The 26479-nt window shown below is 36.0% G+C and overlaps 5 protein-coding genes and 1 long non-coding RNA gene across 31 annotated transcripts in view; 3 read left to right on the top strand and 3 right to left on the bottom strand.

Annotated features, from left to right (window-relative positions):
- Positions 1–256: 256 nt before the first annotated feature.
- On the top strand, positions 257–5693 carry LOC126919379 (rho guanine nucleotide exchange factor 7). 9 transcript variants are annotated; one of them, XR_007711591.1, is made up of 13 exons: positions 322–765; positions 850–1085; positions 1165–1291; positions 1410–1584; positions 1695–1904; positions 2016–2214; positions 2322–2558; positions 2661–2739; positions 2848–2972; positions 4699–4870; positions 4990–5095; positions 5187–5271; positions 5366–5529. XR_007711591.1 is itself a non-coding variant. In XM_050728531.1 (13 exons), the coding sequence occupies exons 2-13, from the start codon at positions 1017–1019 to the stop codon at positions 5526–5528; spliced, it is 1743 nt and encodes a 580-aa protein (XP_050584488.1). In that variant the 5' UTR covers positions 329–765; positions 850–1016; the 3' UTR covers positions 5529–5693. The 9 variants fall into 9 exon arrangements, 1 of the variants encoding a protein (XP_050584488.1); XM_050728531.1 differs by having other exon boundaries at positions 329–765; positions 4990–5091; positions 5366–5693; XR_007711593.1 differs by lacking the exon at positions 5366–5529 and having other exon boundaries at positions 313–765; positions 4699–4914.
- Positions 5694–5714: 21 nt separating this feature from the next.
- LOC126919450 (mediator of RNA polymerase II transcription subunit 11) lies at positions 5715–6535 on the bottom strand. The gene is made up of 3 exons (XM_050728770.1): positions 6311–6535; positions 6085–6225; positions 5715–5991 (listed from the first exon to the last, which is right to left on the bottom strand). Exons 1-3 carry the CDS (start codon positions 6384–6386, stop codon positions 5870–5872), a joined length of 339 nt encoding a protein of 112 aa, XP_050584727.1. The 5' UTR covers positions 6387–6535; the 3' UTR covers positions 5715–5869.
- Positions 6536–6989: 454 nt separating this feature from the next.
- On the bottom strand, positions 6990–7991 carry LOC126919443 (cytochrome b-c1 complex subunit Rieske, mitochondrial-like). Its single transcript, XM_050728759.1, has 3 exons — positions 7740–7991; positions 7435–7612; positions 6990–7327 (listed from the first exon to the last, which is right to left on the bottom strand). Exons 1-3 carry the CDS (start codon positions 7987–7989, stop codon positions 7036–7038), a joined length of 720 nt encoding a protein of 239 aa, XP_050584716.1. The 5' UTR covers positions 7990–7991; the 3' UTR covers positions 6990–7035.
- Positions 7992–8123: 132 nt separating this feature from the next.
- The window catches only part of LOC126919403 (vanin-like protein 1), an 18693-nt gene continuing 337 nt past the window's right edge, over positions 8124–26479 (bottom strand). For 2 of the 6 annotated variants that reach the window (XM_050728614.1, XM_050728617.1), the window contains exons 2-8: positions 10447–10567; positions 9992–10132; positions 9770–9916; positions 9545–9711; positions 9263–9477; positions 9054–9158; positions 8124–8965 (exon numbers count right to left, since the gene is read on the bottom strand). In XM_050728614.1, coding sequence (XP_050584571.1) covers positions 8259–8965; positions 9054–9158; positions 9263–9477; positions 9545–9711; positions 9770–9916; positions 9992–10132; positions 10447–10506 — 1542 coding nt within the window. In that variant the 5' untranslated portion in view covers positions 10507–10567 and the 3' untranslated portion in view covers positions 8124–8258. Of the gene's footprint in view, positions 8966–9053; positions 9159–9262; positions 9478–9544; positions 9712–9769; positions 9917–9991; positions 10133–10446; positions 10568–10884; positions 11026–11346; positions 11443–21667; positions 21849–26479 lie in introns of those variants that run through there. The other 4 variants (XM_050728613.1, XM_050728615.1, XM_050728618.1 and 1 more) reach the window with 4 other exon arrangements.
- On the top strand, positions 10986–15636 carry LOC126919455 (uncharacterized). Its single transcript, XR_007711630.1, has 3 exons — positions 10986–11122; positions 11207–11500; positions 15457–15636. It is a non-coding gene; the product is annotated as an uncharacterized LOC126919455 (long non-coding RNA).
- The window catches only part of LOC126919410 (synaptotagmin-7), a 23954-nt gene continuing 14196 nt past the window's right edge, over positions 16722–26479 (top strand). For 4 of the 13 annotated variants that reach the window (XM_050728667.1, XM_050728668.1, XM_050728670.1 and 1 more), the window contains exons 1-2: positions 23816–24172; positions 24558–26473. In XM_050728667.1, the coding sequence (XP_050584624.1) occupies positions 26385–26473 (89 nt within the window). In that variant the 5' untranslated portion in view covers positions 23816–24172; positions 24558–26384. Of the gene's footprint in view, positions 17566–20703; positions 20959–23788; positions 24173–24557; positions 26474–26479 lie in introns of those variants that run through there. The other 9 variants (XM_050728659.1, XM_050728658.1, XM_050728661.1 and 6 more) reach the window with 8 other exon arrangements.

Genomic DNA, 26479 nt, shown 5'->3' with positions numbered 1-26479 from the left:
CACATGTTTTTTTTTTTTAATAAAAATTTATCTTTTCGTATATTTTTCATACGCATCCACTAGCATCGCGTGAATACATGTTGGAGTATATATGCGTGTATTTCATTTTAAACAATATTACTTATAAGCCCACTTACATAAATTCACAATGAAATTTCATTTCTTAAGAGGAAACTGTTTTTAAGTTGTTTGCTTTTTTATACATATAATGTACACATAAGCACGACATTATGGTAAGACGAAGAAAAGGAAAGGAATCGGAATTTAAAGGACTGTTACATTTTATTCCATCTCTTCTTATATGAAAGAACTAGTTCTTAGACCTAATTTCAATGCGTACGTATGTATTCATATACATGTGTACATACACTTGATAACCATGTAAGTGGGGACTGAGGACGAGCAATCGCAAGAAACGCATGAAACAGAATATGCGCCACTGTAATGTATGGATTTACTTGTGTATATGTGCATTGGGGGTATTAATAGCTTGCTGAGATGTCACAGAGTTACAGGCATCTAAAAGAAAGACTAACCTCTTCGTTTCTTATACGATAAATGGTTATATTCAACGCAACCTTGAACAATTTTAGATACTTTTCACACGACAATTCGACAAATATTTATCGAACGTAATCGAACTCGATCACATGCGGAATCACGTGCAAGTAATATCCCACGATATTGTAAACCAAGGTAAAACGTATGATTAACAGTGAAATGTCATTTGGCGTTTAAGGATAGCAGTATGAAACGTAACTTTCCGTGAGTTGAATAATATCCAAGTGGATATATTTAACGAATATATTATACAAATTCTTCAACGTTGTATCGTTTAAAATTTTTTAGTGCAAGTAAACTTGGGTTGATGGATAAGACATTGAAGGAAGACTAGAAAAGTTTCTCTATGCGATGGAGCTATTCCATTAGACTTTTCATGTTTCTCTTTTATATTCCACTTTAGATTCGCTTCAAAATACTTATTTTTCTCTCTTTTTTATATTTATATCAAGACCATGTCAAAGCCTGAGACACCAAAATTTGTAACTGCTCTATTTTCCTTCAAAGGAAAAAATAATGACGAGGTATGTTTCATTTTCTATTTTATTCTCTATTTCTATAGATTGGTTTTGCAATTTTAACATTACTGCATTTTTGTTTTAGCTGTGTTTTAAAAAGGGAGATGTGATTACGATAACACAAATAGACGAAGGAGGTTGGTGGGAAGGAACATTACATGATAAAACAGGATGGTTTCCATCTAATTACGTCAAAGAGTGCAGGGTTCCAGGTATTGTGCATGTAATGAAACAATCTGTATTTAATCGTTTTGATAACCTCCATTAGATTCTTACGTGCTTACCTTTTATGCTGTTACTACATTTACAATATTTTTATTTTGTTTATAGAGAATAGTGTCTCGACTATGAAAGCAACTGAAAAAGTTCTGCAAGAATCTCCTGTGCATCAGAAGCTAAATCGTGATATTGTATTGAAAGATTTGGTAGACTCTGAAAGAGTGAATGTAGCGGAATTGCAGGGTTTGATAAATAGTTTTTTACATCCTCTAGAATCTGCTAACATGTAAGTATATGTGATAAATTATTTATTAATTTTGTGGGAATGCATACATACAAATACACACACCTTTGCAATACAATAAATGAGATGTATTATAAATCTTCAATGTATAGATTGAACAAAGAAGAATACAAGCAACTTCTAGGTAATGTACATGAAGTTTTGGAAGTACATCAACGATTGCTATCCAATTTGGAAGCAACTATGACACAAGATTCTAGAGTTGGAAATCTCTTTCTAACACTTGCACCAAAATTAAAGTCCATTCATACAATGTATTGCAGAAATCATCCGAAGGCAGTATGTATCTTAGATCGGTACAGGTATGTAAGAAATAAAAAAATTATTTTTGTTACTTAAGTTTAACTATAGGAAAAGGATATGACACTTGGAAGTTATTTTCTTTATAAAATTAAGTTCATTTCTTCTTCTAGAGATGAACTGAATGATTTCATGGAACGTAGTGGAGCAATATCACCAGGGATATTAGTATTAACAACTGGTTTAAGTAAACCTTTCCGAAGATTGGATAAATATTCTGCTATGCTTCAAGAATTGGAGAGATATACGGAAAGAAATCATCCTGATAGAGGTGACACACAACGCAGTATAGCAGTATACAGAGAGATAGCGGTAAGTCGTTTTATTGTATTCTTACGTTGTTCTCTATTTTAAGCTCCATAAGGATATTTGGCATTTTCAGCAAAATACGTTACAATTTTTGTTGCATTCTCTTGTAGGATCGATGTGCATCCATACGAAAGCAACGTGAGTTGGCGCTTCAAGTGTTAACCAGCGGTATTAAAGGATGGGAGGGAGAAGAGTTAAGCTCACTCGGAGAAATTCTTTATGTCGGATCTGTCACTTTGGCAAGCGGAACTACTGGTCTAGATCGTCGAGATAGATACTTTGTTCTTTTTCCAACGACTCTTTTGGTCCTCAGTGCCAGTCCAAGGATGAGCTCTTTCGTTTACGAAGTATATTCGACATTTTTTTCTCTATATTTTATATCTCGTTGTATATCTCTCATCTTCACAGAAATGTCTAAATAAATGCTTACACGTTTTCTCCATTCGCAGGGAAAACTTCCATTGACAGGTATTACTATTACTCAAGTGGAAGATACAGATGAAATAAGAAATGCTTTTGAAATTACAGGCAAGGAATCCGAATCATTTATTCGTTATGAAATAATATTAATCACCACGCAAATTCGATACAAATTTTACTTGACCTGTGATCAATAAAATTTCCATTTGATCTTAGGACCAATGATCGAGAGTATACTAGTACTTTGTGGTACTAAAGAAGATCAGCAGCGATGGATCGAACTTTTAATACAGGAACAAACAACGAATAACAGTCTCGTGAAATCATCAACGACGTCACGCGTGAGTTACAGTTTACCTCCATATGCTCGTCTTTCAAGATATTTTGCGAAATTAGTCAGACAAAAAATTATACGTCCTGAACTTTTGAAAAAATTGCTTTATTTACAATACGTTCTGCGACCAGATATGAGTAATGTAAAAATGCGAAGGACTAATATAACGACATATGTCCTTCATCCGATGCAAACAAATAGTCAGGATAGTTGTTCACACAACTACTCGGCAAGTTTCGAGTCGAATAAGATCTCAACGGGGCAATCATTCGTTGGAACGACAATGTTGCGTAAATCTACTTTGACTCTCAATGTGAAATATGCAATAGCAGATATTGATCTTAGTACTGTAGGAATAACAAAGGGCTCATCTTCGACGGAATTAATATCAACTGAGAATGATACACGAGGTGAAATTAGTAAAAGTTTGCCACTTGTTAGTATTGGAAGTTCTATTACTGCTGGTTTCGCCAATAATAATAATAATGTAAATACCGTAAGCGTTGTTGACGAACAACTCGCTTGTCGATCACGTTTCACGAATCTTGCTCATTCGTTTCCAATTGGCTGTAACTTCCATCAAGATACATTTGGTGAAACGAAGAAGCACATAGATGTAGCGGCCGCGATAAAGTGTTGGAAGAGTAAGGAAATCACTGACGAACAACCTATTATGATAAATTCTGTACATCATCCATCCGTTCCTGTGTGTAATTCAAACATTATTGAGAATTGCTGTCAAGCGAATGTAATTAGTGTTGGATCATCAGATTCAGGAATGGCTGAAAGTTATCGATTAAATTCTTCCGAAATAAATTCTTCCTGTAAATCTTGTACGTGCATTGAGAACAAGTACAGCATAGAACATCCTATAAGGATCTATTCTGATGAAAGTGAGAACGATGAGAATAATTTTGAATATCAGTGCGTTTGTACATCACCTTTTGGTTCAACCCCCAGGGATAGTGCTCACTTATCTGATTCATCGAAACATAATGATAATACTTTAGATCCTCCGACCTGCGAAACTGCTAGTACGATAGTTTACAATTCTGACCATGCCTTTACAACGAATAAAATACAAACAAAAGAAAATGTGCTTTCGAATAAATATGAGCATACAATGCAAAGAAGGTTTACACAACCTATACCGTACACACATCAAAGTATTGTACGAAAAGTTGGAAGGAAAGCAATTCAGCCAACTCGACCTGTCGAAAACGATTATAATGGAACACATCAAATATACACATCAGGACTATATGCCCATTGGTGGTTGAAGAAGTCTATACCATTTTCTGGATGCTCGGATCAAGGCAAGCTTCCATGGCATGGCTGTCTTTTTTTCCTACTTGTTTAATTAGCGTTTTTGCTTGTGTTACTACTAATTGTATCTTCTTACACACGCGCGCGCACGGCACACGCACGCACGCACACACATACAGAGAGAAATGAAACGCGTACACGAGCACACAAGCGTATGCTTTCATTTCACAGCCATGTTGTGTGAAGTAAGCTTTCGCTTTGCTAACGTCAGTATGCATTTTAAGAATCTAATTGAAAAAAGAAAATCTGCGTTCACTTGCATATATAGTTGGTTTATTTATGATTTTTCTTTCGTTCATTTAGAACATGGACATGTATAGAGCATGTTTCAAAATTATATATATTTTTTAGTTTAGTTATAATTAGCATAAATAATAAATTGATTTGCATTCTTTACGACTTATTAGATTTGCAGTCAACAAAGCGGGAAACAGCAACAACAACAAACGCAACAGCAGCAACGACAGTCACAACAACACAGATCAGTCACGGAACATTGTGTCTCCCTAGGAATTAGAACACCTTGGAGTATCGCTTCGTTACGACCAGCACCTCCTTTCTATAGCTTCAAAGTATTTGGTAAAATTGACATTTGGATTTATCACGCGTACAGCCGCCATACGGTATAAATATGAAATTTGAAAAATATATCGTAACATGTATATTCATAATAACAAGAAACATGTTATCACTTATAGATGAAAGACAATTTGAAGAGGACGCGATCATATTGAAGGTGATAGAGGCGTACTGCCTTTCTGTTAATGCTAGATTCACCGTGCATTCTGGAGAATCAACTTGTAGGTTGTGGATTACATTTTCAGTTTCTAAGATGTATAGTAGTGAATTTTTGTATAGTAACGTTTACATTTCGCATATCATGTTTACATTTTAGCAATGCTGGAATATGATTCGCATAAAATGCGAGACAGAACATCTTTGATGCATAATCGTGGAAATTGGGATTTTTGTAGTAATCGGTAATCATCGTCTAGTTATGTTACAATATTTCCCATAATTGTATACAGTATACACAAAAAAAAACGCTTCTAACATATCGTTCATTTTGAATAGGACATTATCAGAAACAGTTAGAACATTGAAAAATCAAATGACAGATTTACAATCGCAAATGTCATTATTGACGAAACAATTGGATGAAGAGAGAAGATCGAGACTTTCTTTAGCCGCAACGGTAAAACGTAGCATTGGTGTTGTGGACGGATCGGTACCTTAAATGTTCTTGACAAAAGATATAATTTCTTGATATAATGATCTGTGTTTTATCATATTTGCATCTTTTAATCCGATTCAATTTAAGTTTGACATTGGGAATGTTCTCTCTGTAAAATTTTCACACAGTGCCATTGTAATAAAAATAAAAGAAAGAGTAACTGAACAAGGCGTATAAATTATTTCAACATTTCATTCGTGTTAGATGTGAAATTTATTACTTATTTTGTTTGTATGGAAATCTTTAGGAATGTATATACATCATGAAGTATGTTGATCGAATACATGTGTATGAATTTCTGTTACATCAAAAATGATGATTCAGAAAAAGAGCAATCGATGAGTTTATCTTGGTTTATTTTTAATACGCTCTAATTCGTTTACTCTGCTTCGTGCATGTTCTAACCTGTGCCATGCCATTTGAAGTACCTTTTGACTAGCATATCCAGAGCCTTCATGTGGTTGTCCTAAAAAGGAGTAAATTTAATAAGAGAGTAAAGTAAATTAGATATTCGTATAAAAAGATGAGCTGACTTTCACTTGGTCAAATGATTATTTACCTGTAGAAACTTGAGTTAGATAATTAATTTGTTCGCTCAATTTTGATTCCACGTGCCCTAGTGTTTTTATAAATTGTTGTGTTTGCGCTTCAGCTTGTTTCACGCTAGATTTCTCTTTACTGAGTTCCACAAAAGCTTGCCCTACACAAAGTAATAAGAATTGTCTTTTAGTTACACGAGAATTGTGGTGTTAAGTGGTGTTTATAAATAAGCGTTTGTTAATTACCTGCACTTTGCAAACACACAATAATATCCTTCTCAATCGTTTCAAGGATTTGTATTCTCTCCATCGGTGGCGTCATTGCGAATTAGTTGTTAGAAGCTAAACGCAGTATGATTGACAATTGATTTCCCGTTTGATTTATACAAAATTGTTGAAAAAATGACTAGAGAAAAACAAAAATGAGAAACGAAGTATGATGCATCAAAGTAGTATCATGCTCAACGTCGCACTAATGAACGTACTGTAATATGACCGAAGTTTCCCGAAAATAATCGGAAATGGTCGAAACGTGGCGCTATCTGGTATACCAATCGGTATTCCCAAAGAGGAAGTTTCCTATCTGACATACTTTTCTATGTATCATCCTTTCTATGTTTCCTTTCTAGTTATACTTACAATTCGAATTAGTATGTGCATATTTTAATCAATAGTAGTAACACAGAGAAAGTTTCATGTGTGGTAGTAAGTATATTTGTTTATTTACATTATATTCTTTTGCATTATATATCTATGTTACATTTTATGTTTCATGCGTTTAAAATGTAAGAAATAGGCAATGCGACGAAGGATTTATAAAAGTATGTAAATTTATTTTCGCATAACTAAATAATAAAGAAAATTCTTAATGAAGGAAGCTGATTTAAAAAACAGTGGTATTACGCATGTAATAAGATATAGTTAGTATTAGAAACATTAGTCGAGTAAACCATTTATTAAGGACAATAAAGTCAACCAACTAGAATGGTATCGTCATCGAGGAATTGATATTCTGGTACTTCCAAATTAGTAGGTGCTGGTCCTTTACGTATGCGCCCAGAAGCATCGAAGTGAGATCCATGACAGGGACAGTAAAATCCACCGCGTACAATACCGGAGTTAGGAATTGGTATGCAACCGAGATGCGTGCAAATTCCAACGACGATCAACCATTCCGCTCGTTTGACTCTTTGATCATCTGTCTCAGGATCCCGTAATGTCGCCACATTTATAACTTTCTCTTGTTCTATAATGGATTGGGAGCTGTAATATATTTGAAAATGTTTGAATGTTAAAAATAAGATTTGGATAAAGATAAAGAGCAGAGAGTGTAACCATCGGGAATGGATGATATTGGCTGAATAGCTCACCGATGGTAAATGAAGATCGGTTTTCCTCGCCATTTAAATACTGATACCTTTCCCACCGGTATATCTCGCAAATTAATCTCAATTTGCGCTTCTGCTAAAATGTTACGTGCTGGAGCCATACTTAGTATGTAATGTAACAAGTGAGACTTGAACCCATAAAGTCCAGCAACACTGCCCACTAGTCGAAAACAAAGGATCACGTTATTTTCATTGTCTTATCCTCCTCGGTCGCGCAAGTCCTTCTATCTCCTTTTTTACTGAATTTGTTTTTATTTTTCATAAACCTTGTACTCGTGGGAACGTACCAAAAGACATTACGTAACTTGACGTTTTTCGCTCATTGATGCTCCGTTTAGTCGACACATTCGAATTCTGAAGAGATTTTCGACGATATTCTTGAAAGCTAGTTTTGGGTAAATCAGTGTGTGCATATCGATTTTTTAAAGAGAATGTTAGCGTACTCGCGTTCAACCAATTCTCGAATGGAAATCGAGAATAAATCGATACGAAAGGCAATGACATTTCTTCTCGGAGCTTGTACTGATTATTACCCATTAATATGACATGAAATTCGTTCGAACGTCGCGTTTTTATCTTGGTTACGACTGGCGATTGTTTTTTGAAATAATTGCAAACGTGAATGCATCTCACAAAAGAAAGAAAAGGAGCAGAAGAAATAAAGAAACAAATATCGAAAAATTGTTACTACCATGTTATTGTCAATGGATTGATACATATCCACAGTATTGCGATCTTTTATTGGAAAATTTGATCGGAGCGAAAAATGTTATGCAAGAGTAATATAGTAAAAATAGATATCGAAATTAATTCCATTTGTCTTTCTCAAAGTCTCTAGCATATATACCAAAGGTAATAAGATTGTTGATCGGTTCGTCCAAAACCATAGTTAGATTCATTTCGTTTCCACGTATATGTTCAACGTATGACCACTGTTCGAAGGGAATAAGTGAAGCGTCAAGTACGCTAGGCATTATCAAAATTTTTGTGTAATCGTTGAATCTTGCTGTGACGCTTAAAGCGGAAAATGTAATATCGGATCGGGAAACGAAACCGCAAGAATGAATAGATTCATTAAGACATTGAATCAAGCCACATACACGAACACCGGCTTTTACGTGAATGCCGTACAAGCGAACACCGTTGTAAACTATCGCGCGGTAATAAATCGAGGACGAATTGGTGATGGTTTCCATATCAGCCTTGAAGTCGCAGCAAAAGTTATGATGACAAACGGTTTCAGTCATCGAATTGTTGGCGAACAGAATAGATTCGAATGATGTAACATTATCGCGTAATAATTTCATCCAATCGGGCGTGTCTTCTTCCTTTATTGATTTATCACAAAGTGTTTCATGGCGTGCAATGTTTTCCTCCGTTCTTTGATTTTTCTTTTCTTTGTTCATCGACTCCTGTTTCACTTCTGCTCTTCTGGATTTTATTGTTTTTGGAACTCGGGAGATCAAAAGTTTAGGATCGTCAGCCATGGTTACGTTGGCTATACCGTTACGACCTAATTAAATTGAATTGGAAATTAATTGAAAAATAGAACAAATATTTCAACAAGTATAAAATTGTGAATCTGTATGAACGTGCGATACCTAAATAAATTCCGCTTCCCGAAGTTCCGATAGTAGGTTGGTGATATCCAGCTACTAAAAGATTCACATTCTCGGCAAAGGACCATCCAAATTGCGTTTGAATGGCTGGAAGAAAAGTTATAAATGAAAAATGTTAATTGATTGATTGCAAGCTGATAAAGAAAATATATAGTATGTTGTAAATAAATGGTACTAATGACATAAGATACCAGTTAAAAATGGCGTTTCCGAGAACCAGGCGGTGGTGTATACGATATTTGAAACTCCTTCTATTCTAGTCAAGGATAAGGGCGGTACCGAAAATAGTATATCGAAGCATATAAAGGTGCCAAATTTCACACCGAAATCGGTGTCGAATGTTACGATTTCCGGTATCTCGGTCTTATCGAATTGAGGTTCCATATAGAGATTCACTTTACGATACCTGATTACAAAGAGAAGGAAGAAAGAAGGAATCGTTATAAATCGATCATGAAGATATGATTATATACCTGGCAATTATCTTTCCTGTTCGGTCGAACACGACATTAGTGTTGTGATAATGCCATGTTTCGTTCGAGGGGCACGCATCGCTGTAATTGACCAATCGCTTTTCAGCGATATTTACCACCACGTAGATGCGATTTTCCCTTGCAGCGCATGATAGTCTTTTTAGCGTCTACGAGAAATAACGAAAGAGATTTATGGTGTATCGAACGTGCATACAGAGCACTTACTTCACTGACGTTAACTTCGGTTCCCGTGCAAGGGATATATTCATCGACAGCGGAAGGAATCACTGTTGTCCAGGAATCCATTTGTGATTTGTCAGGCAAATAGATCGATGTCAGTCCATCTTCCGGAAAAACGATAATGTCAGCACCCTGTGTGGCAAATTCTTATATCAGGATTAACATGTTGTGAAAAACAATCACACCATGAAACTCGATCGAGCTTACCTGTTTACTCGCTTTTTCTATGTACTCGATGTACGCATTCGTGTTTTTTCTTAAAGTTAATGCGGCATCATGCCAATGATAAGTCGGTGAAAATTCTACCACAGCTGCGGTATAATAATCCGATGAATTCTGTTCTGTCATCTGTTTTATACAAATGGATGATAGGGATTAGCGAACGATCATTTGTTAGATTATTCTTATCCTTGTTAAACGATAACAGGTTTGGAATTGTGTTTTAGATTTTGATCTGTTTCGTCTTTCCAAAAATCATCCGATTCTTACCAAATTTGTATACAATGTACAGGTTATTATATACAAGATATTCGGCTACAGGCGTAAAAAGATTTAAGGGGTGATTTTTAAAGCTAAAGTAAGCGTTTATAATGTATATGTCCCGCCCGCGGGTGTTCACAAAAAATGTATACCTGTTCGTACTATTGAAATTTTAACTTTACCTGATATGAAAGTCGTATGAGGATCAATAAAAATCCAATTTCGTTCAAATTTCCGCGCATGGTGATTGCTTAACTCGTCAGTCCTTTAATTTAGTTGCTTTAGAAGAAAAAAACTAACAACCTGCAAAATGAAATATGTTTACCGTTTTTGTAACACCTGATTTAGTGTCTTCGTGTAGTCTTTTTTGTCCTATACATTTCATGAATATGTAATATGCTTATATAAAATAGGAGATTCGATTCTGTCACTGCATCAAATACACGCGCGCATATACGTATACATATAATATACATGTAATGCATGTTATGTACATATATCACATAGAAGATAATCGGTAGACGATTAGACATAATGTAAAAGCAAGGTTTTTGAAAACCTAAGCGCGATCTGTCAACAGCTGTTTAATGATAATATGAATTGTAATAATTTGATTTTACCGTTGTCGCGATGACAAGAAATCCGAGATAAATACTAGTCTAGTACTTCTTTGGCATTCCGTATTTATACTCATAATGATGATATTAGCGGTGGGGGGTTTATCTTGTCAGTATGTACGTAGTAAATACACGAACGTGCCGTGCAACTTCGATTGTGGGAGAAATTTCAAAACGGCTTCCTCCAACACTATTCTTTGTTTTATCATTAACGTTCCTACGCACGTAATAACAATACATAGTAAGTATGTTCTGGTATATATAATTCGTTGCTAGCAAATTGGAAGATAAAAGAAATATGAGACCAATTAATTATTTTTGACAGACTTAATGTAGGCTTAACATAACAACAAAGATAAGCACGCGTATAGGCTGAAGATATCATATGTGCAAATAAAACAATATAGAAAGTGGCAACTCATGACGATGAGAATCGTTAGTCTTTGACGATGAGTGATAAAATACAGTATTTTCCTTGCCCATGTGCTGTCCTGAAGTCTTGCGTCTTGACTACTCTTGAGTCCTGATTACCAACTTACCAACGATGCATTACTAGAGGATTTAAAGGCATGGTATTATATACACGGTACATATATGTATATCTACATATATACGTCAGGTACGTGCGACATACAGAGTGTGAAATTTGTTGCAAAAAACGTGAGGTGTGCAAAGTGACAATTATTATACATAAATAAAAACTATACAAGTTCTTATTATATGTATTCAAAACTATATAAATTCAATTCTCTCTGGTTCAATTTACGAATAGATCTTTATTTTCGCTGTTACTATTTTCGTTCTTTCTTTAACTTTTATTACTGCTGTTGCCATTGTTGCCCTTCATAGTGTCATTGTGTGTCATTGTTATCACGGCTTTGATAACATCGTGCTACTATCGATTCTATTATCGTGTATAAATTAAATGTGATTGCATTATTTCGTTACGATACACAATTAGGTTATATTAGGTTAAATTACATTATTTATAATACTTGTAAACTGTTAATTTAACTTTTTGATAGAAACTTGATTTTTACTTTCCTATCCTGTTTACGGTGTATTCGAAAACGTCAAATCGAAAACGATAATTATGTACAACATTTTATATAAAATTTATGAACTAATGGGAATTAACGGATCGTATAATTACATAGTACCAGAATTCATGTTGTACGTGTATCGTATGTATTTCACAATACCATATCTAAAAAAGAAACTTGCAGCGATGATAACTTGCTCCACGATAAGAACATCTCGACAAATGGATCACCAATACGAATGTAGTAATTAACAATATCACAGCTATGATCGTCCTTAAAAAGCAAGCTATCACAACTTGATCTTTTCCCACTAGATACATTATGTAAAGACGATATTCTAGTTTCTTTCTAATTAATAAATAATTAAATAAAAATGGCATTCCTTATTAACGTACGTATAAGGCTGAAAGCAGATTTTTGTACTATAAAATACTTTTAATTAATAATTTTATAATTTATGACCAATCTACAAAAATTCACGATAATGTTTACTTTCTAGCTAGACATATATCAAACTCATATATGTATATACATTGTCACATCCCGCGCCCCGCGCGATCCGTAGCGCGAAATTAAAATTCGTAATTTCATTCAAATCAAGGTAATTTAAACCGTTTATTTGAAAGCGTGTTGAAAGGCAGTTAAAACCGCTAATCTTGTGAATATCTTGTGAAAACTTATCTAACCACGTTTTTATATTTACCTAATTATGTTTTTATAACGATATTAGAACAATTTAAATTGTAAACAAAGTCGGCAGTTGAACAAACATTGGGGATTTTTCCAAACATTTTCAAAAGAAAGACCCTGATGTTTTTTCATCTCTGACAGATATAAATAAATGTAGCGACTCAGAGAAGTCAGTATATTAATTACCGTTCGTCAACCAAATAATTACCATTCGAAGAGTTAGTTATCATTTTGTCAACCGAAGAATTATCATTTTGTCAATCGAAGAATTTTATATCCGTCAGTTTGTCAGTCAATTGTCAATATCGAAATCGAGTAAGATTTGAATAAATCATTACATATTGTTTATTTACTTTCGAACAACTTTAATCTTCTCCCGTGCCAGTATTCTCGCCACATATCAGATTAGCCGAAAGTGGAACTTATTGCCAGTTGCATTAAACGTCAGTTAACGCTACCTTCTTGTCGGCAACTAAATAGAACGTAACAACATACATAATAACTGTACAATTACATACATTATATGCGGTATGCTCATTGTTGAAGATATTTTATAGGAGATTCGGCTGTTATTTAAAACTTTCACCAAGCAAAATTTCGATACCGTTATCTATGAGAGACTTCTCTGGTTACCGATAACTATTGCATATACTATATAAGAAAATTGTTCTTTGATTGCCGATAATCATCTGTGAAGTAATTGTTTTTGTCACCAGTAACCATTATTTATAACGAAATTTTTTTGGATTACCGATAACCACTATCGATGACAGAATCTTTTTTCTTTATTACTTTCAAACATTCAGGTTTTATTAACATTACTGATAACGATTAATATCTAGATAAAAGACATCAAAAACGGATCCTCTATTCGTTTTTTATATACATATATGTAACTGTTTCAACCTTTTAAGTGGTGAGAGTGGGTAAATATATCCGCTCGGTTGGTTATCGACCACCAAAGGGGAATGCCCTCATCGATATCACTGTTTAACAAATTTTGACTTTTTTCCGATTTTGTAGTTTTCAGTGGGTGATTGTTGTACATTTTTGTAAGCCAAACACGAATCTGTAAACCGCTTTTTCTTAGAATTTATAATTAATGTTTTGGACCCTTAGGTTGAGACGAAATTATTCTATGGACTCTCCCGAACAAAATGATATGTATCGTTATTGAATTATAAACATTTAAACATGCTTGAATAACGAACAAAGTGAGAGAAGGACACCTAAATCTTTTGCTTACATTTTCCAATTTATTCAAAAAACTAGAGGTGAAATCTTTGATAAAACACGTGTCGGCAGTGGTACTCAATATTGGCGGATGCCTTGCCTGCCGGTATAGCCAGAGAGGAAATTTTTCTATTCGCTATTCATCGGCATTGAGAATTATTGCCGCTGTCGAGTGTTTTGCCAAACCTTTTCACTTTTACATTGGAATCAAAACATGACTTTTTAGTTTTTCTTGATGCTTTCCTTAGCATCCTTAGCAAATGTCTGCTCTATCGCGTGCTAGAGTTAGACTTTCTTCTAGACTCTTAATTTTTAAAATATATAAAAAAGTGGGCATTCAGATATCATTTTCATGTTGATCATTTTTTAGACATGCTTAAATGCTTATAATGCGTTAACAATGCATATCATTTTCGAGAATGTTCACAGAATATTTTCATTTCAATAGCAACTCGATAGTTGCAAAAGCACAAAACATTTGTAAAGTTGGAAGTTTGTAATTTTTTTCAAAATTGATTTTTTCGAAATAGTAGGTTCTATTAAAAAACGGTTTGCACATTGAAGTTCAGCTTACAAAAGTCTACAAGGATCGCCTATTGTGGATTGTAAAATTAGATACGTGTTGGACAGTGTAATGGTTATCAGTAAACAAAAACATTTTGGTCACTTATAGCGGTTATATATAGCGGAGATTTGGCATTAGCTCTTCCATCGCTTGTTTTGCTGTTTCCCGCTTACCATTTATTGCTTTCTTTATTGTATATTCACGGCCTTATACTGCAATTTTTTTTATTCTGATTATAACTGTTATGGTCGTTGATTGAATTTAAATATCATGTCAGCCAGCTTTAGGCATGTTTATTGAATGTATATTATTTATATTGCTACCTTATTGCTATATTATTGCTACTTTGCAATTGTTTATACACTGTCACGAGTGTCATTTAACTGATACGCATTTATTTAATCATTTATGAAACATCGTTTTATAATCAAGTCAAATAGTCTTTTGATGATTCTTGCTCTTTCTCCGTTGGTTATATAACTTAATTATTATTAGTATTCGCTATCGATAACTTGTATCACGAGATTTTTAAGTAGAATTTCAATTCGGTTATACCCGTTTTAACATACATAATTGGTTTCACTTACGTGAAATTGCCGATCGTTCTTTATGTAGATTGTTGGTAACCTCGTGGATGACTGCATAGAAATGGTTGATTTGAAATGTGAATGTCATTAACAATTCAATTCATTCTTTTAAAATCAATAACCGTGATCGCTAGTTATTGAAGTTAAAAAATTGCCTCCATAATATCAGTTTCCTCGTACACAATACTTTCAATTTTCTAACGGTGAACTAATTTTTCATATGTTTAAAGCTTGACAGATTTATTGCAAATATTGATTAGTTATAATGCATACGTTTATTGCAAATACATTCAAATCTTATGAATGAAATAATACGATTGAAATGAAACGAGTTGAAAGTGTAACGTATAATATAAGGAAATGGTGATTGAGTTACACTTATCGGAAATTAATTACTCGTTATAATATTTCACAGAGAACATTATTTAACATTATGCTTGTTTTAAATTTGTTTCAGGAATCATTCTAAGACGAACACGGAAGAAGATATAATATTCTATTCTTTTCCCTTTACTAGATTCAGATTCCTAAATAGATAGAATTTCTCTGTGAGACATGTCTTTAGATTCTTATATAGATATTCTACCTATATAAAAAATTTGGAGATTTTTAATAAATGGGATTTGTGAAATTAAAATTTGTTTTAAAAACCTTTCTAGGACCGATGAATAAAGTCACATGATAGACAAGATAGACACAACAAATTAGATTTACTTAAGCAGAATATATATTAATTATTTAATATATGGTTTAATATACGATTAAGTATTTTTAGATTTATGAATAGATAAGATATTCTTAAATCATCATCTTAACGCTTAAGTAGGCATTTGGTAGGAGAACACTGATTAATACTACTAACTGTAAACGTTAATATGTGTCATTTCTTATATGTGTAAGTAAGTGTAGTTAGATAACATATACTGTTAATTAAGTGTGTCTATAGTTAAGAATAATATGTATAGTGATAAGGTATACAAAGTAAAAGTATAAAGAAAATGCATATGTAAGAAGCTAAGTAAGTAATTAAGAAGGTTTATTTATCCCGAAATAGGATACATATATATATGTATGTATAGTATATCTCGAGTATATAACATATACTCGAGAAATACATCAATTGTGACGAAAAGCTTAGAAGCGGTGAAATCAGAGTGCAAAGTACGATACGTGTCTTGCCGCATTTGATAAAAGTTGATTCAATAAAACTTTTCATTGATTCTCGAAGATTGTTACGTTTTCTAATGTCTAGTAGTAACGTCTCTAACGTGTATTCGATCAAACTTGAAACAAAGGATTGGGTTAGTAACAGACAGAACGTATAATAATCGTTGCGACGGTATTCAATGGCGAAAGGAGATAAGGAGGATGACAGAAGGAAAGGAAGAAAGCTGAAGTGGACATGGTTGTGGTTAGTAGGAATTTGAGAAAGTAACAAAAAAAGGGAAAAGCGAGTAGACGAGAGGCGTTAAGAAAAGGAAAATACATGCATAAGAAAAGGGCGCGAGTCCGTGTATCGGGCGGATAGGGTGCGCGGTTGAGATGTGCCATAGGGAGAATCGAGTTTCGCAAGGTGTGCCGTAGTCGAAAAGGTGGGGTTGATGTGGCGAGCGAGGACGAGATCGAGGGCGCGAGCCCGTGTATGGGTGGAAATTTGCGGCGGGGTCGCGCCGCGGCGGTGAGGTGGGAAGCACCAGCCGCGGAGCAGCAGTGCGTCGCGACGCTGCCTGTCACGCGGTTGCTGCTTCCCTCCTATCTTAATCTTCTCCTCGCTTTTTAAACATTTCTCTAATCAGTAAATTCTATCGTTTCGTCCCCATCGTTTCTCCGTTATCCTAATCAGCTTAATCCACCGCGCATTTTCTTTCGCCTTCCATTTTTTCCTCCATTTATCTTTTCCTTTTTATTTCAATACTTCCCTCCTTCCCAGCCTTTCCATTCCTTTCTCCCTTTCTTTCTTTCCCTACTTTCCCTTTCATTTTCCCGATTCGATTTAATCTGGCTTGATCTACACGATCTCCCTTTTTTCTAAGGAGCTACCTTCCATCGTTATTCGAGCGTTCCTTTCCCTTCGTCGAACTCTTGCTCGTAATTCCATGTCTCCCTTTTCTTTTTCCAATGGATATTGTACCGTCCATTTTTGCGCCCTTTGCTTGCTGTGTTAATCTCGTTTGCCGGTTGCACACGAACTGTTTCTTTACGCTTTTGATTCTTTTTATTCTCTTTTGATCTTGTCTGAGAATTCGATTTGCGAAGATCTTTGTGATTCCTATTAGTTTATCATTTTGTCAGTCTCGGTTTCGTGGACGGCGATTTTTCATTATACGCGTATGTAAAGTATACACGTAGGAGCTCTGTTTGGCGATGATTATCAAGGGAGAAGAACGACACTATCGTTATCGTTGACCAACGCAAAAAATTTGAAACGGATGGTGTTCATGAGTGAACGTAAACGCGTAAAATGAATGTCATCGGATATCAATTTCGTTCGTTTAAACAATCGTTTGTTAAGTAGCGTGCCTTTCCGATACCAACGAGACAGGGGATAGCTTCCTCCTCTGTTTTGGTGAGTATTTTATAATTCCATCTCTTCCTCTCTCCTATTTTCTCCTTATTTTACCCTTTCCGTTCTGTTCCATTCATTTTTTACATTCTTTTTTCGTATCTTTCGCATCTTTCGTGACGTAACTAGTGTTCAAATATATATTTGTACCTATATACATGTATATGTATATATACATATATATATATACATATATATGTACGTTTCTATTAAAATCTATACGTACATTTCTATTAAACACACGTCAAAAACAAAGAAAAATTGCTAGATCTTGTCCACAAAATGAAAGGTAGCGAAAGGAAAACGGAAGATTCGCATCGTACAGGATTATTAATATATATATCGCGATGCGCATCCTTGGTCAATACGCTTGATCTTGTAATAAAAAAGTGATTTGAAAAATTCAATACGCGAGTGCAATCGATGTGGCAATATTATTCGTGTTAATTTTAGAATAAAACGAAACGAAAGGAAAGGAAATGAAATGAAATGAAATGAAATGAAATGAAATGAAATGAAATGAAATGAAATGAAATGAAATGAAATGAAATAAAATGAAATAGAAGGAAATGAAATGAAATGAAATAAATGAAATAAAGTGAAATGAAATGAAATGAACTGAAATCTCTGATTTAGCGATGTTTGTGCGATGGGCCATTAGATTAATTCGCTATTGGGATACCCGAGTATTTTGTGAGGCGAACAAAACGAGACGCGTGCGAGCGTGTTGATCGAAAATTTCTAACGATATCACATACAGAGCAAACAGCAAACATCAGAAATTCATAATTTAATAGGTTTGTTACGTTCGTGGATTATATTATCGAATATCTACGGTTGGCGATGAAGAGGACCATCGCTTTCGAAAACGAAATCGGATAACAACGTGATATTGTTTTGCAAAAGTATTAAGACCGGAGTATTCTGATTGGTGAAATCTATAGAGCGATAATCTTGATACGGATATGGATCCGTATTTGCAACGTCTTACTTATATCTGTTATATCTAGCATCGGTCAAGGTTACTACATATTCACCCCGTCGCGTCGTCGCGACGCGTCGCGTCACGGCGTTGGCAACGGGAATGGAAGCGCGCCGGCTCCCAGGTCATCTCCACGAATAACGTACCGAACGTTTCTTTCTTTATTAATGTCTATCGTTCATCTCTAACTGAACTTCTGTCAAGTTAATTACATTCGGAAAATAAATTACACGCTATGATTACGATTGAGCATTTACGATATAATAACACGTGGTGGTCATATGGACATGGACTGATATCGTAGATGCAAGCGACAATAGGATTCTTAATACGTGTTTATCTTTCCGATAAAGTATTTCATTGTAGCGTATCAATTACGACGTTTGCACCGTGGTAGACGCATAAAACCGATTAAGTCGAAGGTTCTTATCGAATAGGGGTAACATAGAAAACTGTTATAACAAGTTTTGATATTTCAAACAGGATACATCTGTTAAGTCTTAACTTTAGAAGAAGCATATATATATATATATATATATATTGCAATACAAAAAGCGTAAGAATGCTTTCACAAAGAAGAGACGAACGCGATTTGCTATGAAACTCCATATTAATGATAGATTGTCGTGCACGCGCAATCTTGCCCCTTTTTGAACGCACGGAAGAAAAGAAAAGTTTTGCACGACCTAATTTTAAAGCTTTTGAAAGTTCGGTAGAGGGTCAATTATAAATACCGCCTAGCTTAGTGCTTTAGTCGGTTGAATGTTAAAGTTGTCCAGTCTTTCACGCTTTTCACGCTTTTCGAGCATCGTTTGCTCTGTTTCAAGCAAAAAAGCTCGGCCAGAGTCTATTATGCATAGAAGAATCTTGGGATCGAGCAGGAGAGTAGTAGAGGTTATCGAAATTACCGTGCATTAAAGAAATACGCGGTACAACGGTATCGGCACACAGTGAAAAGAAAAACAATTATTCAATGATTTACGCGATAACATAACTGGAAACGATGGAAACTACCCGTCTGATATTTTCTGCGATTAAACATCCATAAATAGCAATTAGTTTATTGGCGAGTTCGAGACTTTGTAAACTTTGAATGATTCGGTAATGCGTTTATATTGTCTCGTTCAACCTACTCGCTATATTATTATTATTCATAGCTATAATAATCGATCATTAACCGGATCGGTGAGTTTATACGCGCTTGGTTAAACGTTGATCACGGAGTAAAAAGGTGAACAACTGCGAACCAACATCCGTTACCGTGATCGAGGGGAAAATCTTTTGTTTAACGAACGTGATTTTAATCACAAGGTTAATAATTAATTAGGTTGTCTGAAATGTTTCGATAAAAGACCACTTGAAACTATTCCAAGCTCGATTATGTGACGCATCATTTAATTTAACATAGACTGATAATGAATCATAAGGAGAAGTGAAACGGTCGAGCGGTATCCGCATTTAGTGTTCCACGAATACGGGGAAAGCCGGGGATTCATTGAAAGGTTAATATGCTATGCTATACTATGGTTTAACGGGTTGTTTACATGTTAAGACACGTAACGCCTACGCGCTTGTCCAGTTTCTTATCATGGGAAAAACCAATCTGTTTATGTACGTAACAATTGAGCATTCATGCACTGCACCTCGTTCGCTATGAAAACGGATTATGTATAGCAGAAACAGGGGGGAAGCAGGGAGGCGAAGAGGACAGACTATAAAGAAATTAAATACATAGGATAAAATATGATGGCTATAAATGACCAAAGAAACGAGAAGGAGGTGAAAAATATCATTGGTATTGATTAGTCGGAGAAATATAATCGACAGAGCTGGGTAATATGCAATATCGTTGCGGTGTCACCGTGTTATTTATTCTTGGCATGTCCTCGGCAAGCACCAACTCCCCTCCTGTGTAGAGCGTAGATAATGGGAAATTTGTGGAAACGAGAGGCGCAAAGGGTAGTTGTATTTTTAATATCGATATCACACACGATACGCTCTTTCTCGCTTCGTTAATGTATTAATATGATCTCTGTATTCGATTGACAATTTAATACAATTACGAGATTCATTGATGAACACGAGCGTGATGTGAGAGGTCAAACAGGCAAAAATTGATAAAACGTTTCTCTATTTGAATAAACATCTTTCTTTCAAAGGTAACTTAACATGGAGCGAAGGGACGTAATTCTAACAGCAGTTTTTGGAACAGTGGGAGGTCTAGCGATATTGGTGGTTTTTGGTATGGCAGCGTGGCTTTATCTTCGAACGAAAAAATCGAAACGGCGGGACAATGATCTCGAACCACAGAACGAACATGGGGATAGTTTCAACGATAACCGACATGGAAAACCAGCTAAGAGAAATGGTCTTTTAAATCTCAGGACACCTTTAATCAGTACAAAATCTTTCGGGTAAGCTCAAACGTCAATTTGGTTTTACATTCTGTTCGTCCGATCAAATATAACCGTACCTTTCTCGAACGAAAACTGTAAAGATGTATGTAATAATTTGGCAAACGAGTAACCGATAATATAATACCGCAGTTATATTCCTAATAAAACTGAGTAAATGGAAAGAGAAACATTAAGAGAAGTGATGGGAGGAGAGAGTGGGAAAGAGTGTACATACATATGTACAAACATATGTACGTATATATTAGTCAATTGAAACATATGAATGAAAATGGATAAACGTTGAAAGTACGTTGGTAAAGCAGTATCCAGTTACTTGTTACCGACTGAGAAATAATTTGATTATAGAGACCGACTAGAGACAGATCATTGTGACCGACGAGACGTCTATGCGAGAGTATACTCGTCTGTGACTTGACCATTTGACCGATCACTTGGCCATTGTCGAAAAATGCCGATTTTACCGACAATAGAGAAATTCGCGTTTCGAATATTGTTTGATTACGCGGCTCGGGCACTGACAAGGTACAGGTATCTTTCGACAGTGGTTCGAGGTCGAGCGATCGATTAATTTATGTTAACGTACAAAAGTAATGCATAAATATATAACAACAATAATAATAATAAAAATAATAATAATCATAATAACAATAACAACAATAACTACAACAATAATGATAATGATAATAATAATAATGTACAAACTTACTGTTTCTCTCCGTGTATCTGTAATCGATTCTCGGATGTTCCAATATTTTGCACAATTATAAGAAGAAGAGCATCTTTGCGCGCACAATTATAATGTAATCTCTGTTCGTTCTAGATGATTTTTTTCGTTTTGTATCTTCATTTCCACTATTATAAATGTACATCAAACGGCATATTGTTTGCTTAAATAAATAAGTAAATAAATAAATAAATAAATAGAACTAAATTATTTCGGTCGCGATCGAACGTAGATGCACGTACGTTTCGGCGAATCACTATATCCACAAAAGCATTATTTCCAACATAAAAATTGTATAAACAATTTGTAAATAAATTTAGTTCACGAACTTGAATTGCATACTACGTCGTGGATATTTTTTCATTTCTGTCAATTGTCTACGAAAAAAGAAAAATGAAAGGGAAAACACTGGATATAAAGTAATGTGTATAAACGTGTATCAAGTCGCGATCGAAATTGTTCGTTGAATCGATCGCTTAAATCTCGTATTGGTTTGCCATTGTCGCTTGCAGGAACGGTCAAGTGTTTACTGATCGAGTATCGAAACTCGTGAACTTGATCGGCCAAGAAACTAGGAAAAAGTTGCAAACGATGATAAAGTGAAGGAGATAGAGCGCTATAAATTCCGTAATTCCCAACAAGGTGCCAATTGGAAACCTGCCAGGTAGTCTGGTGTTTCGTAGCACTTAAATCGGCGGAATGCAACAGATATGCCACTTGTTACGTTGCATACTTCGTACATACATACATAGCTACCGTCTTTTATCGAGATTCGTATAACAATCACAGTTCGTTTCGATCTTTACTTATTTGTGCCGAAACGTAAGAAAGTTAATCGAACCACGATGCACGTATTTTCGAAATCGTTTGGTTCTTATTAAAACATTCCATCGCACAGAAATCCACGTTACTCGTCGCAATTCCTCGTGATATAAGGCGAGTAAAGGAAAATGGAGACCTTGTGCTAGCATTGTTAGTAGTTAAATATTCGGTAACAACATACGATATAGATAAATTAAGATAAGATAAAACTAATTTATGTTTCAACGTTACAAAACAATTCTGTCTTTCGTATCACCTGTTTCAAAGCATACTACATAAATGCATGTATGTACTAGTAAATCTCCGTATTTGAATGTTCTTACTTAGTTTAAACGTTTTGAAAGAGATGGCGATTGCTCGTAATCATTGTGTCGAACGGATATATCAATTGCAAACTTTTATCGAAAGAAATTAAATTTTGGAAAAGGGGAGAAAAGAGAAACGAAAAATATAAGTCGCGACTACTGAATGGCGTAATTGAATCATCGATCGTCGATCGTAAATCGTTAATCATCGATGTAGGAAGTAAGAAAAATAGGATAATGGAAAGGTTATTAGATTTACGAATGTTTAAGAGAGAAAAGTAAAAGTAAGGTAAAAAATGTAAATCGCAAACGGCATAGGGAGTAGAAGGTAGATGATGAACAAAAGCTATCCGTAGGATGAGACAAGACGAAACGAAAGAAGAACGGCTAACGTGCTTGAAAAGATGATACGAGAAAAGAAGCGCGCGTGACAGTTGGCATGTGGTAGGGACATGGAGAAATAAGCGACGAAGCAAGGACATACGTTGAGTGATGTACATATTATATGTATATAACATAGTTTACATAGTATAGCACCGGTCGGTAAAGAATAGTCAGTCGGTAGGAGAAGCGGCAGGCAGGGCAGAACAGGATAGGATGGGAGATGCGCCGTGGAAGGAAGCAGTACGATGGAGAGAGGGACAGATAGTAATAGTGATAGTAATGTATATGTACGTAAGTATGTATGTATGTATAAGCGATCCTGGGAAAAGAGTCGGAGGGGAAGCAAAGGTCCAGGAAGAGTCGAGTCTAGAGAGTGTGGATCGTGGTGCGGAAAGGAGGCGGGAAAGACCGGAGTGGGACTTGGGGTGGTAGAAACGAAACGGGTGGAACGAGGGCAGTGGTAGGAATGGGGAAAGAAGGTGAGGGGGGGAAAGGCAGGAAGGACCAAGTGGGGGTTGGTCATAGGGGTAACGGTAGGATTCCGGGGGTTGAAAGCAGCTGAGAGCAGTGTACGAGTAGGTCATACCACAGCGGAGAAAGGTAGTTCGCGTTTAGCAAACGGCTCGTCCGTTTCAGTTGGACGAAACGTATACTAGTCGTTGGACCGGTTCTCTACATTTTTCGTATTCGTATTATCCTTCGAGAATTTCTTGCCTCTGATATCGATTATCATTTATCCTTGTTGGTGTTACTATCGTCGCTATCGACGTTGTCGTGAATATCATCGTCGTCGTCGTCGTCGTCTCGTCGTTGTCGTCGTCGTCGTCGTCGTCGTCCTTGTCCTTGTTATCGTCGTCCTTGTCCTTGTTTCCTGGAGGACGTAATCGAGGATCGAAGGAAATGGATGCTCATATTGAAGAGCAATGGCTGAACATCTTTACAGTATGACGAAAAATCGAGAGTGACTTAATTAAAAGTACGAGTCACAGTGCGTCGATTTTCACTGGTTTTCAAAACGATCTGGTATTTCGTTAAAAAGGGCGTTAAGACGGTTCTTCTTTTTCGAAACAAGAAGTCGTGTGTCGCTCAATTTTTTTGAAGAGTTTTCTTTCCGTAATTGGCAAACTACGCGAATAATCTTTTTTTCTTTCTACTACCATCCTCTATCCACACCCCCTCCTCTCCTCCTTTTCTTTATTCTTCTCCTCTTTCTCCACCTCCGCCACCTTCTCCCCTTTCCCATATCATCCTGTTGGGTTCGTCGAAAACTAGACGGGTGTATATCGTGCTTTCACCACGCAACTCTTGCATTCGATCGGCCGACTTTCGGTCTAAGTGATCGAATTTATTTAACTCTTTAGATCGGATTGGATCGGATCGGATCGGGTCGTAGTGAAATCGAAGCGGTTGTCACGTCAGACGGCAAACGAATCGACGAACGGAAACATTCGGTCGGTGTATTTGCGGATTTTTTTTGAAAACCAGTGGATAAATAGTTTTACGTTCAAAACTTCTTTAATTCGAAAGACAGCGCGAAAAAGAAGAGGAAACGAGCAGCGAAAAGAAGAGAAAGGGAGGAAGATAGAAACAAAAGGGAAAAGCGAAGGAGAAGAAGAGACGAGCATAGAGAAGAAAAGCGGGTGGAGAGAAAAATTAAAAAGAAGAAAACGAGTAAAGCTTGAAAAATTACAAAGTTGTGTTGGCAGAAAGAAAGTTTTTTTTTCGTCTCTTTACAGGCAAACTGATTATATTTCTTGGGCACTTGTAACGCGTTGGCTATAACTACAACGTTGTTGAATCACAAAAGTGACGATCATTAGTCGTTGTATGTATTTATTAATCTATTCGTCGAGCTTTGCCGCTGGACGACACAAAGCATTTTTCGAATCAGTTCCTAAATTCACGCAAAAAAAGATATCAAGAATATCAAAGAGTTAAAGGTGAATTCTTTGACTACTTCGAATGTGACGCGACGATTAATCTTAATACTACATATCCCATATATCGTGGGTAAATCGGTCGTTGGAAGGGCTCGTAGCGCGTCTCGATCAAATATTCATTTCTATCCGAAACGAACAACGTTTGTACGCGATTTACTCGTAAATTACTAAGAAATTGATTTTCAGTTTCCCTGTTTCTTTTTGGAAAAGAACACAAACGATCGTGCTAAAAGATAAAATCGAAAAGAAAAGAAAATACAAGAGAAGAATAACGAAAGTTAGTTATTATTGCCGTCGTCGAGTAGTAGACGATCCCAACTATCGTGACTGTAACGCGTAAAAGGACTGGACGCGGCATTTTTTGACGACTGTTTGACGACGACCGACGACCAACGACCGACGACCGATAAACCACGAACGACGACAAATCATCAACATCTTTTCAGGAAAAGAACCAAAGGAGAAGGGGGACAGGACGAGAGAAAGCGCGGCGGGAGGGGGGTAAACAGAAAGTTGACGAGAAGCGTGTAAGAGAACGATAAAACGATAAAGTGGAAGAGAAAGAATAAATAGAGAAAGAAGAGAGAGAAAGAGAGAGAGAGAGAGAGAGAGAGAGAGAGAGAGGTTGGTAAAGGGAGGAGAAGAAAGCGAAAACTGTTTCTATTATACATGAAACTGTTTCGTCGACGAGGTTGGTGACGATCGTGTTGGAAAGAAAGGAGATTGAGATACGAGATCGTTGATGAAGAAAAAATTAGGCTCGAATCATGCGACGCTGCGATTCGACGAGAAATACGTTGAAAATTGGATTAATTGGCATCGAGGTAAAAGAGAGGGATAAAGTAAATAACCAGCGTTCAGTCAGCAAGGAGGACTTGTAACGCTGTTTGCATTTTCTCGCCTCGCCTCGCCTCGCCTCACCTTTCGACGATTTGTATGTGTGCTTGGAACAAGATTGACGAAATAGCCTAGTTGTTACTTCGATAGACCAGCTTCGAAACACAGAGAATTATAGTGATCGATACGATACGGTGAACGTACAATACGATATCGTGATATTATTATATCAGTCAGCCTCTGAATTGGGATCGAGGGATTTTCGTTGGACGCGTTTCGATTCGACGAATAGGAGGAACACGTTGGTTGGTTGGGACGTCGAAGGAGCTCGTTACTCGATAAATTGGAATCAGTCAAGAACGAACACGGGAAATTGTTTCGCTTCTAGTTTGGTTAAGCGAACGATCGAATATGGAAATCGCAGCCTCTGCAATGTTGGATGGCCTGAAAAACAATCGAATCAGCAAGTTGGCACTGTCGCGGTTCTTGTCGCAGAGTCTGTGAGT

This window comes from Bombus affinis, chromosome 8, assembly GCF_024516045.1.
Source record: "Bombus affinis isolate iyBomAffi1 chromosome 8, iyBomAffi1.2, whole genome shotgun sequence".
In the NCBI taxonomy this organism is placed as follows: domain Eukaryota; kingdom Metazoa; phylum Arthropoda; class Insecta; order Hymenoptera; family Apidae; genus Bombus; species Bombus affinis.
This window is presented reverse-complemented; position numbering and strand designations above follow the sequence as displayed.